The 14,522-nt window shown below is 42.7% G+C and overlaps 1 protein-coding gene across 1 annotated transcript in view; it reads right to left on the bottom strand.

Moving 5' to 3' along the window:
* Window positions 1–14,522, bottom strand: part of NEK11 (NIMA related kinase 11) — a 426,840-nt gene that overhangs the window by 128,999 nt on the left and 283,319 nt on the right. The window contains exon 12 of the mRNA XM_088463785.1: window positions 10,051–10,177. Coding sequence (XP_088319911.1) covers window positions 10,051–10,177 — 127 coding nt within the window. The remainder of the gene's footprint in view (window positions 1–10,050; window positions 10,178–14,522) is intronic.

Below are 14,522 nucleotides of genomic sequence, written 5' to 3'. Positions count from 1 at the left end.
CTACTTGCACTATAGTAATGTCTTAATAATCTTACATTTATATAATAAGCGAGAACATGTGTGTGTGTCTGTCTGTTTGTCCTTTATGCATGGCCAGCTCCACCAAATTTGGCTTGGTGGTGTAGTTTGACCAGGATTATGTTTTTGGCTATGTTTGAAGTTCATCAGGGCCATGGAGGTCTACATGGTGTACACTAAGTAGGCTGTGGAGTCTCTGCTTTGAAATTATTGTTTGAGCAAGTTCGCTCTGGATGTCTTCCAGTGCCTAAAACTGCACTGATCTGAAGGCACAGGCTGATATGTACCAGTGGAGGGCAGGCAGAGCTCCAACAGAAGGCCGTGAGTCAGATCAACTGTCACACTGAACCTGCACTGACAATTACTAATTTCCTCCAAGCACATTTTCATATGCCATGGTCTCCAATGTTGGTCTGCACTGTAAAAAATGAAGGCTGCAGATGTACTTCAAGGTCCATTCTTCAACCTGGGCAATGCTGAGGATTCCAGATAGTTTTTAATAACAGAAACATTTCCCCCAATTAGAAAGAATGTTACTTAAAGATTTTCACAACATCTTTCTGCTGACAGATTTTAGTGCCTGCATTCTTTATGATAATGTAACGGAAATAGGTGGTGCAGCAATATATGGCAGATGACATAACAATATACTGTAAGTCCATCCACTCTGGAAGCACCCAAAAAAGACTTCAGTATGCATGGGCCATACTTCACACATTATCTAAATAGAATATGACATAACAATACATTTTGCAGTTCGTCATTGATTTAAACTGCCACGTAATATTCTTTCTCTGTATTATATGGCAGTCACTGGTGCTCTCTGTACAACATGGTACTCACTGTGATGGTCTCTGTAATATATAGCGGTCACTGATGTGTTCTGTAATATAAAGTGGTCACGTATGCTATCTGTACTATATGGCAGTCACTCTGTATTAGATGGAGGTTTACAGATGCTCTCTGTATTATCAGGCAATAACCAAAATGTTATCTGTTTTATATGCTGGTCACCGTAATGTTCTCTGCATTATATAGCATCACTGCAATGTTCTATTGCATGGGGGTCACTACAATGCACTGTGGTGGGTGAGGTAGTCTAGTACAAGCAGCGATACTTAGCCATTGAGAATTTAGACAGTGGAGTCTTCATGCTCCATTCAAAAGTGAAGACAACACAGAACCACAGAAAAAAGCAGCAAATGCTGGCATTTTAATGTAACAGGACTAAAAATGGATTTTGCACTCTCCCTACGTACATATCAGTCTTTACAATGTTGATGGCTGTATCAAAGTAAACCGAGGATTATTACTGTCTAAGAGGGTTGTACCAAGTCAAGTCTTTACCGAAACCCTAGCTTCACCAATGTTTATGTCATTGACCTGATTGGCAGCAGCAGCTATAATGAGACAGGGAAAGCCTGTGCATGCGTAGGGTTGGGAGAAAAGGGACATATAGCCGAGGGACTAAGTGACAAAATAAATATGTCATGTCTTGGAGTTTCCCAAGTAACCATGGTACAAAATCATCCAAGATATGACTGAAGCATGTGATGTGCTGCTGTACTACATGAGGATGCCAAGGCAGGATCTTGCTCCGAGGGAAGAAGGGTGATCCCACAAAGTAAATAAGAGAGAGGGGAATTCTGATAAGCTAAAACTGTCATTAATGGTGTCACAATTTGAGAGCAACTGTGGGGACAGAAAAGGTAGAGTTGGGTCTGTGGGCCTGATTCAGAGCTGAACGCTCTGACCAGAGCGCTCGCTCTGAATCAGTGCCCTCCTCCATGAAAATGGAGCGGCCTCCTGGCCACGTATAGCTGTGGGTGACCACCCACAGCATATGCGAGCGGCCAAAAAGATGGTCGCGATGGTCTTGACCATCGCGACCATCGGACTTGCGACGGAGACCCTGCGGTAGGGTCTCCCTGCCACAAGCCCTGGAGTGATTTTGGCTCTATCAGAGCCAAAATCACTCCCACTGACATCACTAGTGATGTCAGTGGGGCCGGCTTCAGACGGTAGGCGTTCCCATGGGAATGCCTCCGTCTGGCAGGCACGCCCCCGGCACGCCCACCAAAGGGGGCGTGCTGTCAATCAACATCGACAGCAAGCCCCCTTTGGTGCGAGACCCGGAGCGATGGAAAGCCCGTCGCTCCCCGGGTCTCGCGCATGCGCATGACGGAGCTCCCTCCGTCGTGCGCATGCGCAGTGGGGAACATCGACCTGCTTGCGAGCGTCCTGACGCTCACGAGCGGGTCTCAATGACCCCCTGTGTTTGCTTTGTAGCCAATCAATGTGTTACAATCCGACCTTTGCTCATCAGTTCGTTTTCCAACTCACTTTGTGAAAACCATAGCCAGCACTAGTTCTTTCTTCTTGCACTCATTTTATTGATGTTCAAATAAACATTAGGCATGCTGCCTGAGGGTCTGGGTCATATCACATGTGTTTTGTCACTTGTAGGTATTCTCTATACTAGTGGTTCTCAAACTTGGTCCTCAGGACCCCGCACAGTTCACGTTTTCAAGGTCTCCCAGCAGGTGCACAGGTGTATTCATTACTCACTGACACATTTTAAAAGATTCTATGGTGGAGATAATTATTTCACTTGTGATTCTGTGAGGAGACCTGGAAAACATGCACTGTTTTGGGTCCTGAGGACCGAGTTTGATAACCTGTGCTCTATACTGTATTCATAGGAGCATTTTAGGTGTATAATTCTCAGTTAGACATGTTTACATATATTTTTGCACAATGGGCCTGATTCACTACTGATCTCAACTGCGATTGCAATAGCGATTACGCACGCAGTCTCACTGTGATAGTATGCTAATCCATTGCGATCGCTATGCCATCGCAGCACAACATAAGGACACCCACCTTACCTTACACACATCCGTAATCCTTAGCAAGACTGTGAAACCATCGGTAACAACGAGTACCATCGCAGCCTCATGCACACATGCACAAGCTCTGACCTTACTCAGGAATTGCTAACCTCTTATCATGCTATGAGCACTCAATCGGCATATGGCATCGCAGTGGATAATTTATGCACGCCCATGCAATGGCGTTCAAACGCACTGGCACGCCTGCATTTTGCTGACTACCCCCCATCTGCTCACACAAATAGCACTTCTTGTCTATCACTCTGCACTGGGTCTGCGCCCCTGAGCAGTGGCTGGTTCGTGCACTTGCATTGTGATGCATACACATGTGCAGAATGCAACTATCGGACGATTGCGTGCATAATCGCAGTTGCGATCAGTAGTGTATCAGGCCCAATGTGCTATTGATGAAAAGCCACAAACACTGCTACTTTCATGGAAGCTTACCTACTACCCACAATGGGGGCGATTCAATTCAATGCGAATTGAATAGCGCCAGGAGCGAGCTCCTGGAGCTATTCAATTCAGTGCACTGTGTGGTCGGAGAATGCCGGTTATCGCACCTATCACGCCTTAACAAGGGTGGTAAGGCACGTTAACCGGCATTCTTTGACCGGCACTTTGGTCGGAATTCTCCTCGCATCCCCAGGGGGGTGCGAGAAGAAATCCTTAGCACGCACAAACAGCGCAGTGTATTAAATAGCTGCGGGAGTTCCCTCCCACGGCTATTCAACATCACGTTGAATTGAATTCCCCCCAATGAGAGTGAAGACAGCGCAAGTCATTCACACCTGGGAATGATGGCAGTTGTATTCCAGAAGTAGTGTTCTAAAGCATGTAAGATATATTCCAAACTGGGACAAGGTGCGTACACACTAAATGACTTACAGAAGATGCAATGTTGTCAACGATTTCCCTTGAACTCCCCCCGGCAACTCCCAGAAAAACGATATCTTGCATGAACTGTCCAATCTGACAAACGATCTGACCAATGACCTTGATCTTGTTAACAAGATTGGCAGATCTTGCATGCTGTAGGCAAGATATGAAGATGCGATGTAGGACCCGCGGGGACGCGCATCGCCATCGATATCATGGGTAGACACTCATGATTTGGACATACAGTATTTTACACGATTTGTCATTCCGATGCAACGAAATCGGGCAAAATATCGTCTTGTCTGTACGCACCTTAAGTGATTTCTCATTTCCAAGGGATTGGTAATAGTGCATTTTCTGCTTAGAAAAATAAATGCTCATTGTTTCTTTAAAAACTTTTTTTTGTACCAGAGTTCTTTCTTTACTTTTTAATAAGAATATTATTAGCCAATAGAGAGATAAGGTTGTTATTTTAATTTCTCCATGAGACGCTGCATATTATAATATTGCAGTTATAAAAGTTAATTTTAAAATATTCAAGGTCTTTTCATGAAAATCTTTTCTGCAGAGCAATTTCTGCAGGCAATAAATGACACATTGTGTGAGCTTCAAATCACAATGTTTCATATGATTATATTCGGCACTGTTGGCAGTAGCAGCTGTTATAAAATAGTAATGAATTTAGTTTAAACCAAAAATGCAATTAAATAATGTGTTTCTTAAATACTGTAGCTGAATTTTTTTTCTGCATTTTAAACAGTATCTGTTTCTGAAAAGATGGGACATGCTGTAAGTGCTAAACAAAACAATGACACAATGTACCATACTCACCTAAACTGCTGAAGGTCCTGTGGCCCGGTTAGTGTCTCCTACGTAAATTAAGTAGCTGGGAAGGACATCATCTCCAAGTGCCGAGAAACCCGAAAGCCCACTTGCTGTAAACGGGACCCGGGTAAGACAACCCGGGTTACCCATTTACACTGCGGGGTTTCATGGGTCTATTCCTTGTTAAACTCTGTAAGCTACCCGATCTGGATTGCTGGGGCATTCGACTCGAGAATGCAACCCTTGCCCCTTTTACACCTAGCAGCCACCCAGGATAACCCTGCAATAACCCAGGTTTTAGCTGTGGTGTAAAAGGGGTATGAGTCTGCTGTAAGTAGGCTACTTAGCAGTGGTAAGCTATACCTTTAACAGCTTAGTACATGTGAGTGCAAAGGAGTAATGCATGGATCAGTCTGTAACACATTAATAATATGTGTATGTGAAGATGACAGCTTGAAGGTACTAACAGTAGCAGCTCTTGAACACTGGTGCTATAGGTGAGAGAGAGCCTGCATGGAGGCTAGGTACTGTATAGCAGACTTTAGTGATGAATGAATCCTTGCTGCTGGAGGTAGACAGCACACTGGTGTACAGTAGCGCAGATTACAACAGGTGAGCAGATGGTAACCCTTAGGGGCATATTCAATTAGATGCGAAAAGACCTTTTCGCATTCCGGACTTTTCGCCGACATTGCTGGTTTTTCATGCGGAAAAGTATCGCGTTCGTTCCCGCTTATCCCCGTATTCAATTAGAAATCGGCGAAAACGGGACCCGGTGAATTAGGGCCTGGCAAAAAGTGCTGCCAGATTTGGGGAAATCAGCCTGACAACCCCCAAAAGATGCACTGACATTGGGGATCACTATAGCTACCCCTGAATAGGCCTGTTGAAGGTATTTGGGGTACTTAAATGCTCTCAACAGCTGCTAATTAGCGTCTTTGCATAAGTGGTGAAGAACAGCATTTTGCAGGGGTTTTTTTTAAGAAAATAAATAGTCCCAGCAAATTTGGGGTACTTGAAAATGGGTGCTAGCATATTTTAAAGTTGCTAAAGTGAAGTTTTGAAAAACGTAAAAAATCCACCTGCCGCACCACCGGCAACCTTAAAAATACCTGGGGCATCCTTGGGGTCCCCCTGGAGTCTATTTCGCAAGTTTTTAAGTTTGTTCCCCAACTTTGAACTTTATCAACCCCTTTTTCAAATTCATTTTTTGGGGTGTTCTTAAGTTTAACAACTTTTTTTGACACAGTTTTATCTTTGGGGGCCAGTCCCAAGGGTGCAGGGGGGTTCCCGCAAATTTGCACCCCAAAACCCCAATTCTGCACTTTTTTTCGACAGCTTTCATAGGCGAATCTTTTTCGCCTATTCCAATGAATTGACTTTCCGTACCACCGAAAAGTCTTTGGAATTGAATACGGGGATAAGTTTTCACCAGGTGAATAGACGTTACCAGCGATACTTTTCCGCAGAAACGCCCTTTTCGCACCTAATTGAATACGACCCTATGTTGCAGATTAATGAGCGCCGTTGACAGGCTGAATCCACTGGAGGGAAATAGCGGAGAGAGTAGTATAGATGCTGGAACTGAGGAGCTGGGAACTGTTTCTGTCACTAGAGACCAGGGGGCAAATTTACTAAGAATTGTGTTTTGGCGAGATTGCATTACGGTGCGTGTTTCGTCTGTTTTCTGACTTGCATATATATTAAAGGCAAACGGACAAACAAGTAGGAAATGAACAGGCAAACACGTGCGAATACAAAAACACGTCGAACTACATCATCGCACCAACTCGCAAGTACTTTCCATAGGAAACAATAGAACTCGCAAATTTACCAAGAATCGTGTTTTCAAACTCACACATAAAATTTGCAAACTTGCACCAAAATACACTTTTCAAATAGACTACCTCCTGACCTGAGTGTTTGCGTGAGGTTACAAGTGTTTCAACTTGCAAATAGTGTGAACACAATGAAGATGTCTATGAAAGGAGCAAAATCAGCTGCATTGATTTGTGTGAGACAAACATGGCTGAATATACTAGCACTGCTGTACACTGCTCATGAATCCTTGCTGCTGTAGGCAGACAGCACACTGGTGTAAGGTAGCGCTGATTACAACAGGTGAGCAGATGGGAACTCTTAGTTTCATGGTATGTCAGAGGCTCTACCACCAGACTGGAAGGACCCAGGAGCAAGAAACTGAACAGGCTTAGGAGGGAGGTAATGCAGGTACCACAAAGGCTGCACAGGCCACGTTTATTTAGGAAGCGTTTAAACCTGATAGCATTGGTCAATGGCGAGGTCATACATATTTTCCGGCTGAACCGTAACAACATATTCTATCTGTATGACCAAGTCAAACTGGACCTAGACCCTGACACAGCACGTTCCCACTCTGTCTCAGGCCTGCATAAGCTTCTGGCTGTGCTGCACTTTCTTGATACTGGTAATTATCAGTCTGTGACTGGTAGAGTTCTCGGGATATCCCAGGCAACATTCTCACGGTACCTAACTCAGATAATGGCGGCATTTCAGCCACTAATGGATACCTGCATCTGCTTCCCTAGCCAGGAGTCACAGAGGCATGCAGTCAGGGTAGCTTTTTATAGCATTGCAGGCATGCCTAATGCCCTGGGTGCTATTGACTGCACACACATGCAGCTGAGACCACCTAGGGCAGGGCACATGTATACCTCAATAGGTACCATGCCCATTTGACAAACATGCAGGTGATGGGATTGTCTGCACAAGGGCCATGTTCTCCTCCATCTTTGTCTCTACCCTGGACATATTTCTATCCACCTCTCTACACAAAACACACAAAAAAGGCAAACTGACACAAACCTCCTCTCCTACTACCCACACACACCACACACATACACACACAAACACACACACACAAAAAAAACCAATGAGAGAACAAAAGAAATAATCACAATCAAGACAGAAAAGTTGGACAAACAGATAAATAACAAGACAACAAAAAAGCACAAAACAACTTCCACACACCAAGCAACAATAGTTTCCAACAGCCAAAAACTCTCCTACACCCCGGGGCATAACTAGGTACCCAATGGTGAAAAATGCATATAACATGTAACTTTGACAAGGAAGATGGGCCCCCCTTAGCTCTGGGCCCCATAGCAGCTTTACCCCTTGCATCTATGGTAATTATGCCTATGCCTACATGACTAAACACACTCCTCACTGTTCCTCTGCAAACTCCAACCAACAAAACCCTAAAAGGTCGGGCTATTTAGGGCATTTTTATATGCTTGGGAAGTGTGTACATGACATGTGACTGCTTCAAGTAATCAAAATACGTTTCTAGGATGATGCATGCATTCTCGTGAATGAATTAAAAACACACTTCCATGCTCATGTGTTTTCATCGTCGCCCGTGTTGTGAAACTACATAGACACTTTCATGCGTGTTATGTCTAGCACGTGTTTGGGACAAAACTCGCACAACAAAACTTGTTTGCTTTCACCATTGGAAAACATGATTTAGTCAAACTTTAATCTATGTAAATTTAGTCTGGAAAAATGCGGGCGTGTTCGTGCGAACCTGCTCGAGTTTATTCTCGACCAAACTCGATTCTTAGTAAGAATGTGAAAGCACACTCTCCTCCCCTTGTTCTGCTGATTGGATCCCACAGGATGCACTCTGGCCAAACTTTTTTTTTTGTCACCCCACCGTCATTGTCCGTGACACATCAGGGACCACCACATGGCGCACTACGGAGTCATGACACACAGTTTGGGAAATACTGGCTTAGACTACTGCCAATCCACCATTGCAAGTGGCATGTAGCACCCGGAACATCCTGGGACAGAACAGCTGCTAATATCGGTCAGTGTACCCTGGCAGGCCACAGGCGCCACACAGCAGTGTGTCCTGGGCAGAGAGGGATGGGTTAAAGAAAGTCACAGGGAGGAGAGGGAAAATGTAAAGGCGGCACAGAGAAAACAGGGGCGGGCTGAGATTGGCATAGGGTGGAGAGGGGCTGGGTAAGGTTGTCGCCTAATAATCCAGATCATCCTGCTCATTATGGTCTGGATGTGAACCTGCTGCTGCTATAGTTAAACCTCAGCCCAGCCCCACTGAAAACAGAAGAACCAGGCCTTCTGCTGTGCTGTGACTCTTGGTGAATAAATGAATTCAGTACGGGGGGGAGCTGCCATAACTTACTGTAGGCATGCTCTGGACGCCATGGCTCCACGTTACAATTCCGGTTCTAGCAAAGGGAGGGCTAAAGCATTTTTCTGCTGAAGAGGAAACTAAAATGGTGGCCTTTTCTATAAAATAGTCATGTTTGCATATTAGTGCAGTGTACACTATGAAAGCAAATACTGTGAATGTATTCCTTATTACATTCTTTAAAAAGTTTGCAATCACGGTAATTATTAATAACATTTTCTAAACTAAGTTCCTGCACTTTTCTGCTCCACAAATCCTGCCGACTTGGTAGTCCTGATTATAGCCTTGTTCCTTATTATAATTTGTGCTTTGTAGTCTCTTACATTATATTGTAATTAATGTGATAATATATTGTTTCAGAAAGTATATACGTGAAATAATCCTTACACCACCCATCACAATATAAGGACTATAAAGAGTCTAATAGGATGTATAGATGACCTTTCAGCACATTTTCTCTGGAAGCTATTTGCAAGTCTTATATAAGAACTCTGACAAAGAACACAAAGTTCTACATAGAGAAGGTCATGGCAGCTGACATTCACTGACAAGAGGAATTCATTACCAACATCTATTATCCATAAAAGACATGTATCAAAATATTACATATGACAATCTGACACATTTTGACAAGAACATATAAAGTTTAATAAAAAAATTTCAATTTCCTCCTTAGATTCAATGGATGAAAATATAAAAAATATATTACAGCTAAAAATATCAGTCAAAGTTGTTGTGAAACTGATACTGTATACTGAAAATGTATCATGGATTAATGTTTGTAATTCTCCAAACCAACCGAAATACCAAATATCACATTGAAAAATGTTTCCATTCATCTTGCGTAGTTGACAATAGTCCAAAAGTCTCCAGTACAGTCCTAGGTTTCAAGACTTATCTTCGGAAATTGTTATTCATGGATATATCCTTATTTTTTAATATACAACAAACCACAGTGTATAATTCCTCTTATGCTGCATATTGCTTGCAATAATCACTATCCATGCTTATCCTATAGGATTTGCTACATTGCATCTGTAGAAGGGGATTATATAAAATGTAATATGGGAGTATGTTAGCCGCATTTAGCTTATATACAGTATAACGATAGGAATTGTAATGCAGAAAAGTCCCCCTAGACAGTATTGGGCATGACCTGTTCAGATGTGCCTAATAACTTAAGCCAAGTATATGAAGATGTTAGCAGCAATGTACATAGTAATGGTCATTACTTACCACATCCTGATGGTTCTGATGCACAAAGTCTATTATCTGGTTTTCTATTATAGTCATCATGGTTACTGTGAGATTTTGCTCTCACAGGCTCTGACTGTATAAGATGTTTTGGAGGCTCATCAGCTCCCTATACAACACAAAATGCAAAGAATATTCAGCCACCAGATCAGTTGCAACAGTCTTTAATTAAACAACTATTTCATCAAGTTAGATAAAATTCATAGTAACTACATGGTTTTGTTTCTCAACAGTATGTCTCAACTAGCTGATAAAGTAGCAAAAGGTTCAGTATTTTCAATAGGATTAGCTGGAATTGGTGCAATCAAGCAGAAGCTGCAGACATGTCTCTATATAATTGGAGTTTGTTAGGGCTAGCTACAGCCTGATTCCTCCATGGGGCAGCCTGGGATGTGTTCACCACAAAGGTTCAACCATCACATTTCTATGTTGTAGCTAGATGGGGATCCCAAAGGCAGAGTACGTGATTCCCAAATGTGAGCACATTTACAGTTGTGTCTTTTAAGATTGTTTGAAATGATTGAATCAAATAAAAGCAAATAAAAGCATTCACCAGTGTTATATGGATTACACAATAATTAAAGTAATCTAAATATTCAAAAAGGAACAAATATAGACATAGCATATGACATCAGGGGCGTAGCCAGAACTTTGTGGGCCCCATACCAATATTTTGAAAGTGCCCATGCCCCAATGCTCCTAAGGAGACATCTAGTGATGTCTTAGTCAATATCATAGCCCATAGTAGTGCCCTAGTTAATTTTATGAACCATAGTTGTGCCGAAAGCTGGGTACACACTGGAGCGACGGGCATTCGTTCCAACATCAGAAACAATTCCATTGAACGGGGATTGCCCGTCCACACTTCAAAGAGTTAATGAACAATGGAATTATCACTGTTCCGTCCTTCATTAATTTACTACAGGTCTCTAATGCTATCGCTAGGCTTGGTGTGCAGCACATCAAACCTAGCGACAGTGGAAGCACACAATCGCCAGTACGCACTGAGCGATGTAGGCGATTTGTCATTACGAAACGGCAGATAGGCCCAACATCGCTCCAGTGTGTACCCAGCTTTCATTAATGTTATGCCGTCCTAGTTCATTATATACCCTATAGAAGTATCCAATTGATTTTTATGCCCCATAGTAGTGCCCTAGTTCATTTTACACCCCATAGTAGTATCTAATGCTGGGTACACACTGACAGATGTATTGGCCAATCAATTGATTACCCAATATATCTGCTGCCTGTCGGCCAGTGTGTACCCGCGATATGTCTGTGAACAACGTAGTTCACAAACATATCGCATTGGCTGTGCTGCACAGCCGGTGGACAGATATGTATATTTTCTGGAAAATATACTCCTAAATACTATTCTGCATCAGGTATAGATTTAGCAGCTATTGAGCCCATTTAAAAACACCAAATACCTTCAACGAGCCAAATCGGGGGGTATCATAGTGAACTCCCATGTCAGAGCATCATTTGGGGGGTGACAGGCTGATTTCCCCAAAAATGACAGTACTTTCCACTTGTTACAGTATCACCGGGTGCCGTTTACGCGTACTTTGAAATTGAATACGGGGTAAAGCGTGCACGGGTGCGATACTTTAACGCCTACAAAACAGGCGAAGTCAGCTCAAACTGAATACGGCTCTTAGCTGGCACTCTCATAGGATACCGCCTTTCCAATAAATCAGTTAACTATTTTTGCTATGTTAGAAGTCCCCAAATGTCGGCTACAGTGGTGTAAAGCACATCATATCTGGACTCTGGAGTAATGGAAACCTATTCTCTGGAGTAGTAGAAAGGCGTTCTCTGGAGTGACAAAACACGCTTCAATGTCTGGCAGTATAACTTATGAATTTTGGTTTGGCTAATGCAAGGAGATCATTTCCTGTCTGAATGCTTACTGCCAACTGTAAAGTTTGTTGGAGGATGAATACTGGTCTCGGGCTGATTTTAATGAATTAATCTGGGCCCCTTAATTCCAGTGAAGGATACAATGACATGCTAGAGAATTTGTGTGCTTCCAAACTAGGTGCTCAGGGATATTGTGACCTCAAAATATATATCTATACTGTATATACCTGACAAAGTCCTACAAGGGACGAAAAGGAGTAAGGCGTGGCCTACACATGTGGATGTAGTGATATCATCGGATACCTCCAAAGAACCTGTTCTGTGATCAGACAGCATGTTCCACGAATCCCCTGTGGTGGAGCTTCTGTAGCAATTTCTACAGACTAAATGGCTTTTCTTAAGGCTAGTCTGATGAAGCTGCACTGCATTTGGGACAATTAATGACTGATTTATGGAGACGTAGTGGATGTTGTGCATTTAACATCTGTAATATATACAGTATATATGCATACATAATATATATATTGCATTTTAAAAGCAAGTGAATATCACTGTGTTAGCCAATAATACTACTAGGATTCAATCTATAGAACAATTTGCATGTTGCCATTGTGTCATTCTCTCTAGAGAACAATGGTAGATTTAGTTTACCATACACATCTAATGGATGTGGATAAGGAACTAGCTGATATTGGTAAAAATACATTGTACAATTAGTAACTGACCCATTTAAATAAACAATTATATCCACAAAAGCTTTAGAAATAGAGGTCATTAATTCATCCAGTTGAGTTATAGATCTTATTATGGAAATGTGCTGTAATCCTACCATCCAATCAGATTCTAAGTGTCATTTTCCTAGCGCAGTTAAAAATAATAATGCAAATGTCTGACTGATTGCTTTGGGTCTCCACTTAATTTTTTACTGTACACAATGTCCCCAATTGTTTTACTATGACTACTAGTAGGCAAGACCTAATGTACAGAGCATTCAATCTACTATATTTCTGCTATACATTAAGCTATGTTTCCTAATAATCATTATAAATATATATATATATATATATATATTTTATGTATGTCTTCATTGTAGCACCCTGCGCCTGTCACAATCCATGCAGTTCTTCTCTCCTGCCTGGGGTGTCGCGCTCTGCTCTGGTGCCTCTAGCACACTCTGGTCTGTATAGCAGAAGTTTGTTGCATCAGCTGAGTGTGCTAGAAGCACCAGAGCAGAGAGTGGCACCCCAGGCAGGAAAGAGGAACTGCACGAGTTGTGACAGGTGCAGGATGCTAGAATGAACACTATAAATATATATATATATATATATATATATATATATATTTTGTGATATGATCAGGGTAGGGGTCCCCCTCCTGGGGTAGACGGACGCCTCCTTACACACAGCAGCCAGGAAACAGCAGTAGTGATGGGTTTTCGTGCAAGCTCGTCGGCACCAGTTTTTATTGTGTGACACCAATAATCAAACAAACAAAACATAAAAATAAACTCTAGCCCGTCTGGGCTCTAACTAGACAGGTAACTCCCTCTCTACATGTGGCAGGACCTACTGCCTTACCACAAACATATAACATACCAATGTCACAGTGTCTCAGAACAAAACCTCAATGTCTGTTCTCCCCAGGGTGTGTGAGACACTGCATCAAAACTCTACACAGCTCTTATGAGCCACTTCCAGGTGTAATCACTAATTAGCCTGGTCTCAGGCTGAAAGGCCCAACACCTGAAGCGGCCCTGTGGATGGAGCCCTCCCTTCTCTCTCACACCAACACCCCCAGGACCCATTCTCCGGCTTTTACCAAAAGCCGACACTCAAATCTGCTTGGTAAAACAGACTTTTCCTGGGGGTTTAAAATACATATGACAGGAATCTGGGATACACATAAATGCCATCCCTTACTTCTCCAGTGCTTCTATCACATATCCCCCCCTTTGTTTTGACCTATGGGCGGAACAACTGCAGTGCCCAAACAATGGACACGTGACCAAGCATCTGTATTGGCCAGCTGGCTTCCTGGCCTGTGTTCTACTGTGAACTTGAAATTTTGTAATGCCAAGAACCACCTTGTTATTAAGCTGTGGCTTTATTAAACCTCTGCCAATGGTGTAACCAAGATACTTTACTTCTTCCATCCCTAGGCAACATTTCTTTGGGTTGGCTGTCAATCCTGCCCTAAAGATGGAGTCCAATACTGCTTGTACTCTGGGCAAGTGAGACTGCCAATCAGGACTATGAATGACTACATCACATAGACAAGCAGCAGCATACCGACTATGGGGTCTTAGAATTCTGTCCATCATCCTTTGGAAGGTAGCTGGTGCCCCACGTAACAAAAGGGCAACATCTTGTATTGGAACAACCCTTCTGGTGTCGAAAAAGCTGTAATTTCTTTGGCATTCTCAGTTAACGGTACTTGCCAATACTCTTTGGTTAAGTCTAGAGTGGTTAAATATCTGGCTTTCCCTAACCTTTCAATTAGTTAATCCACCCTTGGCATTGGGCAGGCACTGAACTTTGACACTCTGTTTAATTTTTGGAAATCGTTGTTGAAACGTACACTACCATCAG

This window comes from Taudactylus pleione, unplaced genomic scaffold, assembly GCF_031769625.1.
Source record: "Taudactylus pleione unplaced genomic scaffold, aTauple2 ptg000053l, whole genome shotgun sequence".
NCBI lineage: Eukaryota > Metazoa > Chordata > Amphibia > Anura > Myobatrachidae > Taudactylus > Taudactylus pleione.
This window is presented reverse-complemented; position numbering and strand designations above follow the sequence as displayed.